General features: G+C 38.2%; 1 protein-coding gene across 1 annotated transcript in view; it reads left to right on the forward strand.

Moving 5' to 3' along the window:
* Positions 1-1,992: 1,992 nt before the first annotated feature.
* Positions 1,993-20,179, forward strand: part of LOC148367059 (protein kinase C-binding protein NELL1-like) — a 282,893-nt gene continuing 264,706 nt past the window's right edge. Inside the window, exons 1-2 of the mRNA XM_088333852.1 lie at positions 1,993-2,150; positions 2,432-2,560. Of these exons, the coding sequence (XP_088189978.1) occupies positions 2,102-2,150; positions 2,432-2,560 (178 nt within the window). The 5' untranslated portion in view covers positions 1,993-2,101. The remainder of the gene's footprint in view (positions 2,151-2,431; positions 2,561-20,179) is intronic.

Consider the following 20,179-nt stretch of genomic DNA (forward strand, 5'->3'; position numbering starts at 1 on the left):
CACCCCTAGACGGAACCACTGCACTACAGTTAGCCATAGCTGTCGTACCGGCGTTCGAACTCCGATTTTTATTTGAACTACGAAGCAATAATTTCTCGAATTTTTTGTTCGGACCCTGATTTGTTCGAACTGTGAGTCGTTCGAAAACCGAGGTTCCACTGCATTTAATACGTTTTTCTATTGTTTAAAATTGTGTATGATGTATAACAATTTTTGTACATGAATATAAATAAATAAAATGACCAATCTCTTATTCCCTATTTCGGCTCTAATTCATATCGTATCGTTCACTGGCAGCAGACAACAACGTCATTGTAGATTGCTAATATTGTTGTGGTAATCTGCATAGTCTGTCGTGCTGTGAGTAAACAGGTGCCGCATTTTGTTTTATGGTTAATCATTGCTAAATTAGAAGGATTGGATTAAGAAATTGAGATCAAGAGACTGTTGATGATACGTAAGCACTTATTGTAAACTTAAAATTAAACTTACTGTAACTTTAAATTAGCGTACACATAAAAAATATAAATAAAGCACAGTCTTTAATTTATTTTGCCTGTGTAGTTTGTATGCTCAAACTAGATGAGCTGATGCTGGCAGTGAGCAGTCTCGAGTGATGAGCAGCCTCTTGTGGTAGCCTCTAGGACTGCTTGTAAACTGGATTTTCCTTGTAAAGCCATCATAATTGTATGTTACAAATAAAACCCGTATACCAAACTCTCATATTTAAACGTGCTCGTATAAAGAAGTACCACTGTACTGTGTTTTATATGCAACACGGAGTTATACTGCCCCCAGTGGCCAAGGTTGGTACTGTCCAGTGAGCATCAAAATCATTGAACATTCGGATTATTATGAGGCACTGTTTTTTACCTTTATTCTAAAATATACTTAAATGATTTGATAAATGTATCTGCTTCTCATGCACAGTACAGAGGGCGCCAACTCGCTCTTGTGTGTGTGCTAATGGGAGACCCCTCAGCCCCATTATCCCCACCCTTTATAAGGACAATTTGATCAGTGCACTGGGTCTGGTCATTTTCATTCCACTGCAATGCCAGTTCTGGTTTCCTTTTTGTACCTGGTTTCTTGATTGGAAATTTTGTTGGTTTATTAGTTCTCACTTTTTAGTTTGTTACTTTATTCCTTGCGTTTTCCATTTCCTGTTTTTCTGCGTTGTACTCTTTTGAGCGTTCTTGCTTCTTCCACATGGGTCCAACCCCCAAAACTCAATGGTTCGGTCCACGTTTGACCCATATTGTGTTTGGTAAACCCACATTAGAGTGTAAAAAATGATAACTCTGAACTATATGAAGTTAAGGTAAGACACCGTTTCAGTTACAAAGTTGGGGCTTTTTGTAATAATCAAAGTTGGGTAGGGTTACTTTAACTTGATTACTTTCAATTACTTTTGGATTACTCCAATACCAAATATGCTAATAAAAGATAAAATAAACTAAATATGAATAAAATTATGGCTCACAACACGTGGTAAGCTTTCTCTCCTGGCTTTGATCTCTTTGATCTCCGGCAAAACTAACATAAAATGCGACAGAAACAAAATGAAAATAAATCCAAACAGCTTGCCAACATCATTTTTGCCGTTCCACGTGTTCCGTTACTCCCCAAGCCACAAAATGTAGTAATTGTATTCATATTTAGTTTCTTTTGTCTTTTTTTAGCATATATGGTATTGGAGTAATCCAAAAGTAATTGAAAGTAATCCAGTTAAAGTAACCCTACCCAACCCTGGTAATAATCTTTGCATATGGTGCTTGCCTCGTCCTTCTAATTATTGTTTCAACTCATTTAATTCTCCTTTATATTGGAAATTAGCAACTGAGTCCCCCCTCCTCCCTGAATTGATAGATTACCTCCAATTTAAAAAAGGAAAAACAAAAAATATAATCTTTCTATCTTTAATGGTGCGCCAGAACACGCAAGGGCGACGCTTTTTTTTGCGTGTGCGCGCACGACTCTGTGCACGCGCGTTTTGCAGCATCCCCGCTCGCGTGCTCCGTGGACCATTCCTCAATTCTTGCACGTACACGAAACCACAAAAAGGTTTTGCTCGTGGAATTACGCATCTGGACTCTTCCAAATGGATATGTGTGCGGCTTTCTTTTGCCTTTTTTTCGTTTTTGGACCAGGTAAGATGAAAACGTCGTCACGTGTGAAAGCTGCTACGTTTTTTTTTTTAATTTTCTTTATTTTTTTTTAACCTGCGTGAAAGTGATCAAGGATGCACAAGGTTGGGTGGGGGTTTTGGGGTTGACAACTCAATGCTTTTTACGTCTGCAACCTATATTTATTTGTTATTTAATCCATGTCTTACCATAAAATGACTTTTACGCCTGAATAACGAGTACAGACAACAATACTAAACCCTCTCTTGTTTTTTTTTCCTTTTCTTTTTTTTTGTGTGTGTCAGTTTTGGTTTTTGGCACGGATCAAGAATACCAAATCGATATCATCAATGAACTGGACTTGGCAAACGCCACCTATGGAATTACTCAAGTGGCCGGACTTCACAACGGCAGCAAAGCTTTCGTTTTCCGAGGTAAGACCTGCAGAAAAGTTGAAAGTAAAATAAAATATATGTGCATTGGTGATGGGGGGCGCTGCATGAGATCCACTCTAATTACACGCATGTATCAGCAAGTGGCAGCAGAATCCCCCCAAGCAAGAAAATGGGAAAACGATCTTATGAATACTTTAATCGGGTGCAGTGATTTGAACAAAGGCTGGTGAAATAATACGATGAAAATGAATATTACATGAGGAAAGTTATTTTGTGCCACTTGAATGATGTTGGCATATTTGTACGGAAGCCCAAAAGTGACCAAATTAAATAATTAAACAGCTCGGTGACTAACGATACTTAGTCAATATTTAATTCTAGTTGTACTCATCACATTGATAGCTATACTTCACACTTGCCTTAGCAAAACACCTGCCATTATATGCATTGCCCTATTGGCACTATTTGGGCTTCCAAATATTTGTAGTGACTGATAAATCTACTGAGTTAAGTAAAAGTACTCAACTAGAAAATGTATTTAAAAGTAAAATCACTCAATAGAAACCAAACCATACTTTGGAAATATCTATTGAAGAACTCCTGAATTTAAAAATAAAAAAAACTGCCTGCTAGCTATAAAGCTAACTAGTTGCCGAAAATGGTTTCCTATTTGGTTGGAAGACAGTGAATTTTGATTGGTTGCGTGTTGCTAGGCAGTCTCTAGCTACGTATTTTCCATAGTCTTGTATCATTCTCAATGAATAAGTCAAAAAATAATTTATTCTTTAAAGGGCAATAAAAAATAGTAGCATGTAATGCAAACAAATTTAAAACATTAGTGCAGAAGAAAATTTGTCCAGAGTAGCATCCTCAGTGGTGCGCTGATGACCCAGGCGGTTGAGGGTTCCTTGAACCGTAGAAAAAAACTCTTACATGTAAATAAAGTTCAGCAAAAGTAAAAAAAAAACATGATAGAGTTGCAAAAGTTAATCAGTTATGAAATTGATTACCAACATTTTTTTATATTTGCATACTGTTTGTTTGAGAAATTTGAGAAATATTTGGCCCATTATATATTTTGAAATATAATGATTTTTTGGGGTTTGTGTGCATGTCCTGATATAAGTCAATATTGCAATATTTATTCGAAGTAACATACCATTTTAGATTAAAGGCTTTGGAATCTTTATTGTAGATGTCACAACTTTTTTGAAACGAGAGCTAAATTATTCAAGATTGTCTTTATTGGTATTGACATAAAATTCCAATGAAATATTATTGATACTGGTTAGCCTGAATAGCTACCAGTTTGATAAACATTCCAAAAATAACGTATCATGTTACAATTATGTTGTAACTATGTTACTACGTTACTTTTGTTATTACCAGATCGTAAATATTGGGGTGGTTTTTTTTTAGTTTACTACATTTTGTGTATTGTTACCCAAAGCAACATCTATTGCAGACTGGACATCTTAGAACTGGAATTACCTCTTTTGTAACCCCTCTATTACACTGAGGTTTTTAAGTTTTCCCTTGCCCACATGCCAGTTTCAGATCAGGGGATGGTGTAATTGTGGCCTGTGCAGTCCTTTGAGACCTTTTTGTGATTAAGGGCTTTACAAATAAATGTGACTTGACTTGTTCAGAAGTAGGTCTCAGCTCTGTCAACCACAAGAACATCATGCCCGATTGAAAAAGAATTTCATAGAAAATCATGATGACCCATCACTTGTAAGCTATTTTCAGAATCAGTCCGTAGGCTACTCGGGTGTCCTTAAGGGACGACCTGATGGTCATCAGTACCACGTTGGTGACCCCTGTTATACTGTATACGAATAATCATTGAGTGGACAAAATGACCAAGATAAGAAAGGAAGAATAAAGTAATTGTTGCATCCTAGAACGCATGGCTGCTAAAAATGAACCTTTAGAGCCTCATCCAGCAAAAAAATAATAAAAAAATAAAGGCAGACGAGTTTAAGGAGAGTTGGCACAAGAAGCACTTAGTTGAATCCAAAATCCTTGGACGTTGTGGTGCATTGAAGAGAGACAGAAAGTGCGTGTTTGTGTGCGTCTGCCAATACCTTGGGTTGAATGGAGGCAGCATGCAGCACACCTAATTAGCCAAATCGAAGCAAAATTGAGGAGTAGAAGACACCCAGTTTTTTCCCTGCAAAACTATTTTCCTTATGATTTCCAGTTTAGTATTGCTGAGGTTATGAGATACAACGTGTGAAAATATATTTGTGTGAATGTTGTAGTCCTGTTCATCAGAGTTGGGAGTTCGGTGCTTCCGCAAGGGGGCGACATTGTGCAACTCAATTTGATCACATTTTTTTCACCCGCTGTTGACTTCAAATATACAAAAACAAATGCCATATAATGCCAAATCTTCATTATTAATTAGCTCGACAACGGAAACAGTTGCAACTTACATTATGTAATAGGTGTTGTTGGTGCCACAGAAAGAAACGGTTAAGACAGAAAGGGACAAATGGTAAGAGAAACGTATGAAGTGACAGAAAAATGGTCGACAGACAGAGACACAGAAACACGGACACAGACACAGACACAGAGACAGACAGACAGACAGACAGACAGACAGACAGACAGACAGACAGACAGCTAAAGAGTATGAGGGATGGAGACAAAACAAGAGAGAGAAATAAATATATTGACAGACAGAATAAAAATTATGAAGAAAGGGGAGGCAGAGTCATAGTATAAGAGTAAGGTATTGAGACAGAGGCAGAAAAAACATTAAAGAGCTAGTTTGAAAGACCAATAGCCAGATATAAATGAAAAGAAAGAAAATTCATATTTAAGAAAAGTGACAGACAGATGGACAGACAGGTAGAGAGAGAGTAAAATATTCAAGAAGAGGGATGGACAGGTAGAGAGAGAATAAAATATTTAAGAAAAGGGACAGACAGACAGAGGGGCAGCGAGAGAGAGTGAAATATTCAATGAAAGGGACAGACATGTAGAGAGAGAGTAAACTATTCAAGAAGAGACACAGGCAGTCAGACAGGTTGAGAGAGAGTAAAATATTCAAGAAAAGGGACACACACACAGACAGGTTTGGAGAGAGAGTAAAGTATTCAAGAAAAGGGACACAGACAGAAAGACGGGCAGAGAGAGTAAAACATTCAAGAAAAGGGACACACAGATGGGCAGAGAGAGTAAAATGTTCAAGAAAAGGGACAGACAGACAGACAGACGAGCTGAGAAAGAGAGGGAAGAACATTTTCAAGAAAAGGGACACACAGACGGGCAAAGAGTAAAATATTCAATGAAAGGGACTAACAGACGGGCAGACAGAGTGAAATATTCAATAAAAGGGACTGACAGACGGGCAGAGAGGGAGAGTAAAATTTTCAAGAAAAGGGACAGACAGACTGGGAGAAAGAAGGGTAGAGTGAATAAAAAATTTACAAGAAAAGGGACAGGTAGAGAGAGAGAAGAGAGAGAGAGAGAGAGAGAGAGAGAGAGAGAGAGAGAGAGAGAGAGAGAGAGAGAGAGAGAGAGAGAGTAAAATATTCAAGAAAAGGGATAGATGGGCAGAGAGAGTAAAATATTCAAGAAAAGGGACAGACAGGCAGAGAGAGAGTAAATTATTGAAGGAGAGGGACAGACAGACGGCAAGAGAGTAAAATATTCAAGTAGAGGGACATAGAGACAGACAGGTAGACAGTAAAATATTCAAGAGGGACGAACAGACGGACGGACAGACAGACGGACAGGTAGGAAGCGAGAGTAAAATATTCAAGAAGAGGGACAGACAGACAGACAGATGGGTCGAGAGTAAAACATTCTAGGAAAGGGACAGACAGACAGACAGAGGGGCAGAGGGAGTAAAATATTCAAGGAAAGAGACAGACAGACAGACAGACGGGCAGAGAGTGAGAGTAAAATATTAAAGAAAAGGGACAGACAGGCAGTGAGAGAGAGTAAAATATTCAAGAAAATGAGACAGACGGACAGTGAGACAGTAAACTATTCAATAAAAGTGACAGACAGACAGGCATAGTGAGAGAGGTAAAGATTCAAGGAAAATGAAGGACAGACGGGCAGAGAGAGTAAAAGATTTAAAGACAGAAAAACAGAAACACAGAGAGGGATAAAGAGGGACAGAAAGACCAGGAGAAAGAGAAAAAAACATAAAAATAGAGAAAGTGAGACAAGAAGAGGGAGATCTAGAGAGACGAAAGAGATGGACAGAAAAAAGGTATATAGAGAGACAAAAAGAAACATATAGAGACAGAGGGTCTGAAAGAGAAAGTGAATGATAGACAGACCAAGAGATTTAAAGAGACAGAAAAATTGATTATATGCGGATATCGGTTATTCAGACTACCAACAAAGGAGGCCAAGCAGAAACAATTGTATTCAGTTCAACCTGTCTGGAAATGATTGCACTTAATGTAAGTGTGATAAGGCCACGCCCCCACCGGAGCATCTTTAGCTGGATGTGCTATCCGACCTTTTGATGAACAAAATGTGCAGAGATATGCTAATGCTAATCCCCTGCTGCAGTATCGTAACCGGGAGCAACACGTGAGACATTTGCATATGTTGTTTGTATTTTCGTACTAACACGAGTTTCTACGTTGCCGTGGACACCAATCCCCCCAACCCCCATACTAGCCTGTTTTTATCAGGTGACGGCATTCGTCGCAGCCTTTCGAGTTCGAACATGAAACGTATTTATTTTTTCCTCCGCATATCTGTGTCGACCAGACCTCCAGGCCGCACTCGAGCTGATGGATCCGAAACTGACAAATCGTTTAGATCTGTGGAAAAATTCGATATTAAAACATCCTAACTTGTCTTTCCTTAGGACGATTGCCGCCGATAAATACAATGATTGAAAACATGCCGACATTCACGGAAACACTCAAAAGTGTACACACACATTGATTTCGAGACGACCCGAATTGTGGGCAGCGTTTATTTTTCAGCCGTTGACAACGGGAATCGAGCCCGGGTCCCGATGTTGTTTCTGTAAACTCTGATTGCAACATTGAACTAAATGAATTTAGCAATAAATTGGTATATATAATAATTACTTGAATCATAATTGATTGTATTTAACTTCAGTCAAATTTGATTGAGTTATTTTTTGCTAATCCTAAAACAAGAGTAAACACTCTAGCATACATCCTAAATATGAATCAATTCAATTTTAATTTGCAACCGTCTAATTTGATTTATCGATAAAGCTGAAACTACAGTAAATACATAAATTCCGTTTTTATTTGCAACAGTTGAATTCTAATCACGTTTTTTAAAATTGATTTAACTTGAAGAAACGGTAAACCAAAATGCAAATGTACTAATTTCTTAAACCTAAATTGAGTCGATTGGATTCGATGTACGCGCAATTAGTGTAATATGTTTTATCCTGACACGAAGGTAAACACTCGGATATCGATACTAATTTCCTGAATCTAATTTCAGTTCTTCTGTTGGTCCAATTCTATAAATTGAACTAACAACTGGTCCATTTAAATTGTGTTAAGCAAGAAAGGTAATTAAATAAATATAACGATTGAACAAAAATAAAAATCAGAATAAGCAAACAAAAAAAACTAGTAAAATATGAAAAGTAATATAAAAAATAATCAATATTTTTTGACAAAATCAGACGATGGTTAAACGTATGATTGAGTAATAAATTATTATGCAAGACAGTAAGAAAAATATTTTCTTTCAATACTCTTTTCTTACATTATTTCTGTTTTTTGTGACCATTTTAACTGGCATGGTATAAAATAAAATAAGATAAAAAATACGATAAATAAATAAATAGATTCAAAATGAACAAATAAATAAACAAGTTAACAAATACCTAAATATCAATTCATTCAAAATGTTTCATAATTACATCGAGCAAAACCTTTTGGCAAACGGTGTGAAAAAAGAAGTACCGTATTTTCCGCACTATAAGGCGCACCTAAAAGCCTTTATTTTTTTCAAAAGCTGACCATGCGCCTTATAATACAGTGCGCCTTATATATGGATCAATATTACCGTATTTTCCGCACTATAAGGCGCACCTAAAAGCCTTTATTTTTTTCAAAAGCTGACCATACGCCTTATAATACAGTGCGCCTTATATATGGATCAATATTAAGTCGCAAAGTCTTTCAACTAAGGCAAGCAGCCGCCGACTAGATTTTTCCCCGAAGGCGAAGTCGTCCGCGGTGTATGCTGGGATTTATATACCGGCGTTTCATTTCCTAACCAATGGTTCAATCATCATTTGAATCGATCACTATTGGCTAAAGTTATTCGGAGGTAAAGGGGGCGGATCCTTTTTATCATTTACAGGCTCGCATAGGCTAAAGGTACAAAACAAAGCCTGCAATTGGCCGAAAAAGATGAATGAGAATCACACGATGGGTTGCACTACGGCATAGAGAAAACATTTTTTACTATTCTGTATTTGTAAATATTTTACTCTCCTGGATTTACTACACTCACGGTTGTGAGAAGACCATGGTTACGCATCATTATTGAACGTGATGGCTGCAAGAGAACTTAGGTGAGCTATGCGGCTTTATATTTTCCCGGTATCTTGTTGTAGAACGATCTTAATGTTTCTGTGATGAGTCTATTTAAACTAAATTCAATTCAAAGTGTTTATTGTCATATGCACGGTAAAGAACTCCGTTTCCCTGCATAATAAAATTCTTACTTTGCTGTCCACACAGTTGCCAGCAAAAAATAAAATGGAAACTAAGACATGTTTGGCATTTCTTGAATCCCAAGACTTTAACCTTCCGAATGATATTTGGAATGATGCATTTGAGTGATTGGTGACATCGTACAGACACTGTTTCCGTACATGTCTGAGACACGTATTTGCTTCTTTGCAAGCTTTCGGAATGTTAAGGGGGTAATCAGTTTGACTGAACTCTCTGACTGTTTTGTCGATGTTCCCATTGTAGCGCCTTATAATCCGGTGCGCCTTATGTATGGAAAATATAGGACCAAAAACTATTTTTTGGGGGTGCGCCCTATAACCCGGTGCGCCTTATTGTGCGGAAAATACAGTACTCTTAAAAAAAAACTGTTTTGAAACTGCTAAAGTCCGTGGCTTGAAAATAAATTGAATGGCGGTGCCAACATTACAGGCGCCCCTTTGTGTTCTGGAGCCGTACTGCAGTTTATTACAAATGGGAAAAAAATTGCCATTAAAGCAGGTAGTGCTTATTTCTTTCCCGGAATGTTTCAAAGTTTGTGTACTAAAACATAATATATATGGCCTGATGAATAAATCAAATAAGATAAAAATGAACTCTGAAGGGGACAATTAGTAGGAGGAAACTCTGTGCAGCTCGGTACTTAGTAAACTACTGAAGAACTGAATTCAAACTTTACTCCCACCGTAACTTTTTTCTCTTTTTCCCAAGCGGTTCCTTTTATTTTTATCAGTAGCTGCATAACATATAATTCTTTGTGGCTTACGGGGGCAGTTATCTTTCAGAATAATAGTTAAGTGCATAGCAACCTGTTTGGCTGCACAGCTGCTCTGGAATTATGTAAACAATACATCTACCAAATGGCATACTAAGAATTGGAGGTAAGCTCTCTCCGGCCCGAACCCTGCCTGAATTTTGGGCCGGCTTTGGGCATTAAATATCAATCATTAAGTTGGGCTGGGCAGGAATTATCTTTTAATTATCGTTTTTTTTTTTTTTTTACTTTTACACAAGTAATTATTTGGATTACTTTTCCGTTGTACTTGAGTGATGTTTTTCTGTAACAGTCCTGTGACTTCAGTAATACACTTCGGCGCTGGACCTCGGGCCTGCACTTCAGAGGGGCCTGCACTTCAGGTTGACTTCAGACCTGGTCCATCAAATCAAGTTAATCAGTCGGGTTCGAGCTGGTTCTGGCTTTTATACCCATGGGAGTGTGCAAGTGTGGGAGTGCACGATTGAATGTGGCATCAAGCGATCGAGCGAGTTAAATTCTGAATACTATGATATTGAAGTAATGTAACTAGATTAGTTACGATAACTTTTGTATGAGACTAATACCAAATGTGCTAATAAAAGACAAAAATGTATAAATAGGAGTATTACATTGTGTTTAACATAAAAGAAGAATGTAACAATGAAAAAGAATTGGAGGAAACCAAGTTTAGGAAGTTGCCTATAGCCTTACAAAAAGTGCTCAAATTCTAATCACGTAGTATAGTTTATTAGGCAAAAATATAATTTTGTCTTTTACATGGCGGACAAGAAATGCTCTGTTTGAGCTTACATCAAAAGGAACCCAATAGTTTTGAGCACACCAATTCTTCACTTTCTAAATTTCCATAACATGTTTTTACCTCTTGGACGTATTCAGATTTATTAGGCCAAGGTAATTATTCCCACAAGAAAACAGTTTTCAAACTATGGTATATGAACAATAATTAACTGCAAAATACAGAAAAGAGATAATCCATCTATTTTCGATTGTTCTCAGTTATTTTCGATTGTTCTCAGCTTAGGGATGCTGCTGGAAAAGTGAATTTCCCTTCGGGGATGAATAAAGTATCTATCTATCTATCTATCTATCTATCTATCTATCTATCTATCTATCTATCTATCTATCTATCTATCTATCTATCTATCTATCTATCTATCTATCTATCTATCTATCTATCTATCTATCTATCTATCTATCTATCTATCTATCTATCTATCTATCTATCTATCTATCTAATTTTACGAAATGTCCTTGAATGCATGCTAGCTAGCAACTTCTGTACCTAGCTGCCTCGCACACCTCGTGTGTAAACTTAATCTCTCTCTCGCTCTCTCTCTCTCTCTCTCTCTCTCTCTCTCTCTCTCTCTCTCTCTCTCTCTCTCTCTCTCTCTCTCTCTCTCTCTCTCTCTGTCTCTTTTGTGTCAATTGATTGACATTATGACACTATTTGTATTTTTGCCGATTATTTATATATAAATATAGTTCTAAATAAAAGTGTAATCTTGCAAAGTAATTTTAACTAAATGTACCTGTAATTTGATTATGTTTTTCTACTAACTGTAGCATTCCAGATTCAAACCTATTCCGTGATCCATTATCCCCGATTGTAAATTGCTGCAAGTGGGGACCGGTAGAGCACATTTCTGCAAAGCCTGGCATTTTTTTTTGGTGTTCTGTCCACAAAAAAAAAACGAACTGCACTCTTGTGTCTGCGATCCATTATCCCCAATCACATACTACTTCAACCAGGGAAGTGCACTTTTGTCAGGAGGTGTATCATTCTGACCCGCCTAAAAAAAAAAGAAAATAAAAGGTATAAATATAATATAAGGTATAAAGTGGCCCCAAAAAATATTTTTAAAGTGAAAATATTTAAGAAAAAAAAAAATCAATCAATAGTTGCAGCCTTACTCTTAACCTAAAATGAACACAAAAGGTTTGATTAATGACCCAAAAACTGTTTGCTTGACCAAAATTATAACAAAAAATAGTTGCAAAAAGTTTCAAAATGTAAATACATCTAAATTGGAGCAACATCGGACGATCTCTAGTTTAAATGACCACAAAATTGAAAAATTGAGAGAAACAACTCTGGCGTATCCGGCGTATTTGTCCATAGTTTATATTGTCAATAAGTGGTTTTATAATGGATGCACATATGATACGACATTTGTCACTTTCTTACCGATTTTTTTAAAAATCAAAAATTAGTTTGTGCTTTATACACTAATGCATATTGTTCACGTATACATACGGTAGCTAAAATATCGCAGTCTTTTATGTGCTCAACGTAAATGTCATCCTCCCTGTGTGAAACGATTGCTGTGATGTTTCAAACAGATATGGAAGCGAAAACCAAGCTTGATATAACAGAAGACAAAACCGCGATTTCTAGAGCTCACGTAGCGCACGCACCATAGCGAAAAATAGATCCCTGGTGCTAACAGCAAGACGACGAGATGACACATTTTGGGTCACAATCCAACAACAACTGCAAATTGGGAACTCAACCAGATGTATACCAATTAAATTTGTAGATTACTTCCCCCCCAAACATGATAGGTTTCTCTAAAAATAGGTTACCCCGTAATGCTAGTTTTCAAAGTCGAAGAAGTCAACGAAGATTTTGTTTGTTTATTTGTAAACAGCTATGAGTACTAATAAAAGCAATACAAGATTATAGCGTTTAAAAAAGCTCCTTTTTGGTGAGAAAGACAATGATGCAAGTTGGTGATGAAGAAGATGCTAATTTTTAGATGTTATTATTATTATTTTTTTAACATGTAGATGGCGGTTTTAAGAACTAGAGAAAATAAAATCAGTTTATACCATAGGAAAAAAGCTATTTTTTTGGTGAGGAAGAAGACGATGCTAAACTTCAGTGAAAAGAAACGGTAATAAGTAAAGTTACTGATTGAGAACATGCCAGTTTTTGGATGTTGAAGAAGTCGACGTAGAATTCTTTTTTTTCCACATGTAGATAATGAGTTTAAGTCTTTGATAAAACAATGCTAGTTTCAGGCGTAGAAGAACTTAGCTTTTAATACAAGTGTTTTTGGTGTAGATGAAGCAGGTTTCAGTTGAGAAGAAGTAGATGCTAGATTTGTTTTGGAAAAATTCAGCCCGACCCGACCCGAGGCCCAGGTATATAAACCTGAACCCAACAGATTAACTTTATTTGATGATCGAGCCCGAAATAAACCCGGAGCTTTCATTTGCCGTCAAAGTAAACAGGAAGCTTTAATTTGGCCATGCGTACTTCAGCGCCAAACTGCATTTCAGCTGAGCTACGCAGCTTGGGGTTAGCATAGAGTCCCTCAAATCAAGTGTGCACTGCGAGGGCAGTGCCAAAATCAGCGGTTTGGCATCGAAGTGCGCATTGCGGCGACCTTGAGCGAACGAAAGTGAAACTGAACAAAATGGCACTGAAAAGATAATCAAATTCTGCAGGTTACTAGCCGCAAATAGTAAAAGATTTTCCCAAAAAACAGAATGAAAGTTGGTAAGGTTTGCAAGCTATTGGCAAGAAGCAGAAATGACGTCTGACATGAGGGAGGTGGAAGGGGGAAGCCGCATGTCTTTTACCTCAACACTGAGGAGTAACATTACTTTGGATTGATTTAGTGATTTTGAGTTAAACTGATAGTTTGGTAAGCATTTTCTTTATCTTAATAAATACTCGAATGAAAGGAAGTGCATGCTGTTTAGATCTTCCATGAAGGGGAAAAAACTTAAATAAAATAAGAAATAACGCGATAGAGAAGCCTGACCGGCCTGACTTAATAAGTTGACATTTCAAGCCCGGGTCTGGTTTGGGCCCAGCCCCAAGATCTTACCTCTACTGTATAGAAATCACGTTTTTCGACTTTTATTTTATGTAAACGATGTATGTTCTCAAGGTAAATGTCATCCTTCTAATGTGAAACGATATGGTAGCAAGAAGTAAACTTGATTTACCAGAAGCTAAAACCGCATTTTCAAGAGCTCACGTAGCGCACACGCCGCAGCAAAAAATAGACGCCTGGTGCTAACAGCAAGACGAGGAGATGACACATTTTGTGTCACAACCCAACAATAACCGCAAATTGGGAACTCCACCAGATGCATACCAATTGACTTAGTAGATTTCAGCACAGCGCCCCTCCCCCCAGTTTAAGAGCTTCTATTTATATCTGGTCAGGATGCGTGTAGCTAAGCAATTCGGCGACAATAAAGTCTTCGAGTGGCACCAAAAAGCGATGAAGGTTATCAAAGCTTTCATCTTTTATGTATGAGTTTCCTGACTGTCCTACTGCCGGAGGAGGACGCCAGACGCGAGTCCCACCTCGCAGGGACCTCCATGCATTCTGAATTATTTATGAGACACAAAGGGGGATATCTCTTAAAGGCACAGACGTGTCCAGATTACGTACTTGCTAGAAAATTAAAGGAAACGTATTATTAGAGATCGGAACAAAAAAAGCTTTGTTTGGGATTTGTGTTTGTCATCACATTAAAGTGTTTTCTATATAAATCGCTCCGTAGTATAAGTCGGCATAAGCTAAATATGCATAATTGGGCAGAAAAAAATGCTCGTTTTTGGTCTACAACAGAGGTGCTCATTAAGTAGATCCCGATCTACTGGTGGATCGCAGAGGTAGTACTGCTAGAACACCGGAAAACACATTCATTGCATTGTATTTGTGGGGATACGCTACCATCTAGTGGTCAAATGCAGCATGTGAACGTCAACATTGCTCATGCTGGAGTAACAAATTAAAAAACTCAGAAATTTGATGATGATTCAAGGTTACATTCGTTACATTTTATAAAGGATTTTAAAATCGTATCAATGTTTTACTAATGGTTTAATAATTATTTAATGATTTAATGAAATGTGTTTACACTTACATTTTATTATTGTAAAATTTATGACAATGGGGTTTATCAAAATGCTTTACAAATCAATAAAGAAAAAAGGATATTAATTATTTTGGTTACTTGGTTATTTGGATTACTAACAACAAATGTAAGAACTGTATTTGCCTACATTGATTAGAGGGTATTGAAACTTTTCCGATTAATTGCACCACAGTAGTACTCTGTCACTAATTTCTCGTGAGAGTATCATTGTCCCAAAAAAAAGTCTGACTCAAATTGAGCCATGGAGTTCACACTGACAGTTACTGACAGTTAAAATTTTGATGAAATATATTTGAATTAGGTGTGCATTAAGAAACATTGAGGGCATTCAGTTCCACTAATTGGGACACTTTTTAAAAAAAATGTTAAACTTCTCTACTATCTCCTTTTTAAAGGTGGGCAGATCATTTTGACTCGGTTATTTTGTAAGTAGCTCACATGCTGAAAAAGTGTGAGTAACCCTTGTCTAGACATAGTTTTCATCATTTTTATTGGGAAAGGTTTAGAAAAACGATAAAAAACTTGACATGAGTTTTTGACATAGAAGAAGATAGTTTTTGTTGAAGATGACCAACTATTAAAGATAACAAAAAGAGAATGATAGGTATTGGTCAAAAAGATGAAACTAGTTTTTGATGTAGCAGACGCCAATTTTTAGATGTCACTTTTTTACATGTAGAGGACTGCTAGTAGTACTGATGGAAACTATGCTAGTTGTTGGGATAGCGGAAGCTAGTTTTCGATGAAGAAAATTCTAGATTTCAGTCAAAAAGAAAATGTATGATTTTGACAATATAAAAAGTTGTTGAGGTAGAAAAACTCAAAGTTAAAGGATTTTGTTTTCATATGTAGTTTTTTTTTTTAAGTATTTGAGGAAACGAGGTCAGTTTTTGATGAAGAAGAAGCTAGCTTTCAGAGTAGGACTCATTTGGTGAAAAATAATACAACGCTAGTTCATTTGAGAACAAGCCAATGCTAGTAATTAAATTTAGACAATGCCATCTTTATGTTTCCTTGTAAATGATGCTAGATTTTGATGAAGAGGAGACCAAAAAAATGCAATTAGATAGATGAGAAATTTTGTTGCACTGGAGTACTGCTAACGTTACATGTACGTGCATATCAGACACGGTCGCCAGTAACGGGGTAACATCCACATGCATCCATTATCTGCACCGCTTATCCTCAGTAGGGTCGCGGGGGTTCTGGAGCCCATCCTAGAAATCTTCGGGCAGTGGGCAGGGGACACCATGAACTGGTTGCCAGCCAGTCGCAGCGCACACAGAGACAGACAACTCACCTGCTCATTTATACCTAGGGACAATTTGGACCGGCCAGTTAACCTGACATGCAGGTTTTTGGAATGTGGGAGGAAACTGGAGTGCATGGAGGAAACCCGCGCAAGCACAGCGGAGAACATGTAAACTCCAAACAGGGAGGCTGATTGCTTGATTTGATCCCATGACCTCAGAACTGCACTGCGGACGCGCTAACCACTCAGTAGCCGTGCTGCCAACGACGTAATATCATATATATAATATATATATATATATATACCCCTAGTGGGAGGCGCCTAGAGTCTTTTTCTGACACTTTCTGGGAAATCGATACAGAGGAGGGGATTCCCAGCCCCATCACCCAACCAAACTGATGTCTTGGGAGTTATTAGGTGACCAAACCCCCCAATTCCAACCCCTAATGCCGAGCACCAAGCAGGAAGGCAATGAGTACCAGTGTTGTAAGTCTCAGGTATGACCCGGCCGAGGCTTGAACCAGCGACCTCCCAGTCTCAGGGCGGGCGCTCTACCCCAAGGCCACCGAGCTACCGACGTAATATATTAAAAGTTATTCACATAACTCATGCATAAAGAACATGCTAACCAAACCACCATTTTTACTCCAAAACACCAAATCCAATCAAATCTTCATCCTCTGTGTCACTTTTACCAGTAAACGACTCCGGGAAGGTCTCGCAGGTAGATACGCACAAACCCGGCTTCCTCTTTCCGCTTTAAGTTTAGGTTAAACTTAACACGGGCCTAGAGCACCCTCTTGCAGTTAAGTGTGAAAATAACATGTATAGGTAATAAAAATTGAAAACTCAATGATAAAATAATTTATTAATAATTTCAAAGGTACATCTTACCAAAGCATATATCTAAGAAAATAAACTGCGACTTATACCCCCGGAAAATACAGTAGCTGGTACATGTCAAGATGAGTGCTGTACTCTGCCTATTAAAACTCTTCAAAGCAAAACCCTCAGGAGAACGCAAAGCGAAACTTTGTTAACGAAACATCAAGATACGTCAGATGAAACATGCGCTCCAAAAAATGTGAACAGCGTTCTCATGTCAAGGCACGTCATTGTTTATTTCGGCTCGTTTCATGAAGGAACGTCAACCAAAAAACACTCTTGTCGAGTCTCTTTGAGTAGAAGGAGTTGAAAAATGCCCGTTGCTCTAATGAAATAGTCTCCACCAAAAAGGTCGCCGATGGTAAATCCGTAAAACTGGTGCGCTCATTAGTCTTTTTCCCGGTCCTGTTACCCGTTTGTTGCCCAACACAAATCGTCGACTGCCATCATTAAAGAAATAAGCAAGCGAAGGCGGCGCTGCCAGTCAATGGTTCACAAAGAACAAGGACTGTTTGTCGGATGAAAAACATTGCTTTTCAAATGCGAAAAGACTCCTTGGCACTGACTGTACAACCAATCTTATCCCACAGAGAGTTAGAAATGCACAATATATTGACCACTCTTAATCGCCTGACAACATCCGAGAAACCCACGTAGTGGCAGCCATTCTGGTTGGGTGTAAATTGGTATGTTTACCTCAATATTATTGCACACAGCTCTAGTTTTGGCTGTTGTAAGCGTTCCGGGATAAGTTACAACAGATGTACACTGATGTACAAAGAAGACCCATAGGGGCTTGAAAAAGCATGTGGTGTAGGGGTTAGGGTCGAAATAACGCAATCTGTGGGACTCGTTTCAGCCGGCGAAGGGCGTACAGTACTATGATCTGCAAGGCGTTTTAGTGTTCACGGCCATCCCCAGGGATCACAGTGCCTTCGGTCTAAGCGTATCTGCCCTCCACTCATCGGATAAGGGTGTATTCTTTTCAGCCAGGCTTTCATATACCATCGGCGCTTTCTTTGAAGCTAATATTGTCTAAGAAACGTCGCAATATTTTCGCCTATGGTTGCTGGCGTGCGTCCACTAATACCGGAGGGCGCATTGCTCAGGTCTCCACTCACCAGGTAAAAGGAGGAATGAATGAATGAATTAATTAATTAATCACCTTCACAGTCCATCAATCTATTATCGTGACTGCTTATCCTCACTAGGGTTGCTGGAGCCCATCTCAGGTATCTCCGGGCAGTGGACAGGGGACACCCTAAACTGGCCAGTCGCAGGGCACACAGAGACGGACAACACGCTCATCCATACCTAGGGATAATTTGGAGTCAACAATTAACCCAACATGCTTGTTTTAGGAATGTGGGAAGAAACGGGAATGCCCGCACAGGCACGGGTAGAACATGCAAACTACGCACAAAGACTGGTAGCTGGATTTGAACACATGACCTCAGATCTGTGCAGCAGATGCGCTAACCACTTAGCCGCTGTGCTGACCACCTTAATTGTCATTGTACAATAATACAACAAAATTAGAGGGCTTTTCCTATCAGTGCAAGAAGCTATGTAGTGAGCGGCAGGTTAGCTGCACGCTAGCTTCGGGTTTGGCCAGTTCTCTGTAATATTTAAAATACAACGGTCAATTTTCCACGAGGTGTAGCTCCAGGTCACCCGTTTCATGGGTAATGGATATGGCGTTGGTGAGATACAGGTTCAACTATGATTGTAGTATTTACGTGGCTCAAGCAGTAGCTTTTCCTTTGCTTCCCGACGCAGTCTCTTTCGCTTCTCGAACCCGATAGCAATCCATGGAGCAACTGGTGATCTCGATGATTCGTTTATGTTTCGATGTCTGTAAACGATGTCCACAAGCTGCTGTCTGGCATAGTGCTGTAACGATGATGTATGCCTACATAGAGTCCAAGGACAAACTTTCAGTCCTTTTTTTGTGTCAAGTAAGACAGCCAAAACATGATGCGTCCATGCACGGTGCCATTTTGAAACAATTTTAATCAGTACTTAGAAATAATAGTAAAGTTAAAAAAATTGCTTTATGCCAGCGGTCAGGAACGTTTTTAACCTCAAGAGTTATTAAATCAAAAATATTTTATATATATTTTTTTAATTTTATTTTACTTTTGCGAGAGAGCCACACCAATTAATTTAAGACAAAATTCAACCAAGCTGCCAAACTTGCTCTCCAGACCAAAAAAAAATTCTTCAGCAGATTTTATTTCTCGGTCTGACGTTTGATGGTTTGATAAATTATATTTATTAATAATAATACCAGAGCCCATGTCCCATAATAGTTTAAATTTACCACTTAAATTTTGTCTCCCTCCCACGGTTACTTCAGAGAGTTGAGGCTTGTTTTGGCCATCATTTTGTCCTAAATAATGGTTTAAAAACAAAGTATGAGCAAAGTTACTGAGTAAAAATGGTACAAAATACTCAAACAAGTGGTAGAAGTGCGTAAGATGTGGGTATAGTTCTGCCCATTCCTACTGCTCACCCAATCAAATTGCTGTGGTGTTTGGGGTGTTTACAGTTTGTCATGTGGGTTTTCATCATGAAGTGTCTCAACAATGAACCTAGATTGTTTAATGAGATTCCATTTTAAGCATTACTTGGCGATGGACAACAAAACAGGGTCTCTTGGTGTGACCCCTTGACTGTAAACTGTAGTTAAGACTGTGCCCTATGTATACTGGTTAAGTACAGCCTGGTGGTGCCCGTCATTCTTCATCATATGTTTCCACCGTTTTCAAAACGGGAAAAATATCAGTGTTGCTGCTCATTTACACCACTCTAATTTGAACCTTAAATGCAATGGGTATGAAAAAAATTCCCATCTTTTCTCATTAGAATAACTTTAAAGAAGAAAACCAATGATCTTTACCAGGATAAATGAACATGAAGTGTTCATGTGCGTAGCACACACTGGTGCGATAATACCTTTGTCCAGACTACAAGCTATGAGATGATCCCTGATAAAATAAGGAAAAAAAAAAACCTTCCGGGTGACCTTTGCAGGTATTATCTCTCGGTCATCGTGTGTCTGCTAACTGTATGTTCTTATCGCGTCTCCCGGGGCAACTCTGCATGTTTTTCTTTGTTACCTTCTATTC

Source organism: Urocampus carinirostris, chromosome 4 (assembly GCF_059441175.1).
Source record: "Urocampus carinirostris isolate Australia breed hairy pipefish chromosome 4, RoL_Ucar_1.0, whole genome shotgun sequence".
NCBI classification, from domain to species: domain Eukaryota; kingdom Metazoa; phylum Chordata; class Actinopteri; order Syngnathiformes; family Syngnathidae; genus Urocampus; species Urocampus carinirostris.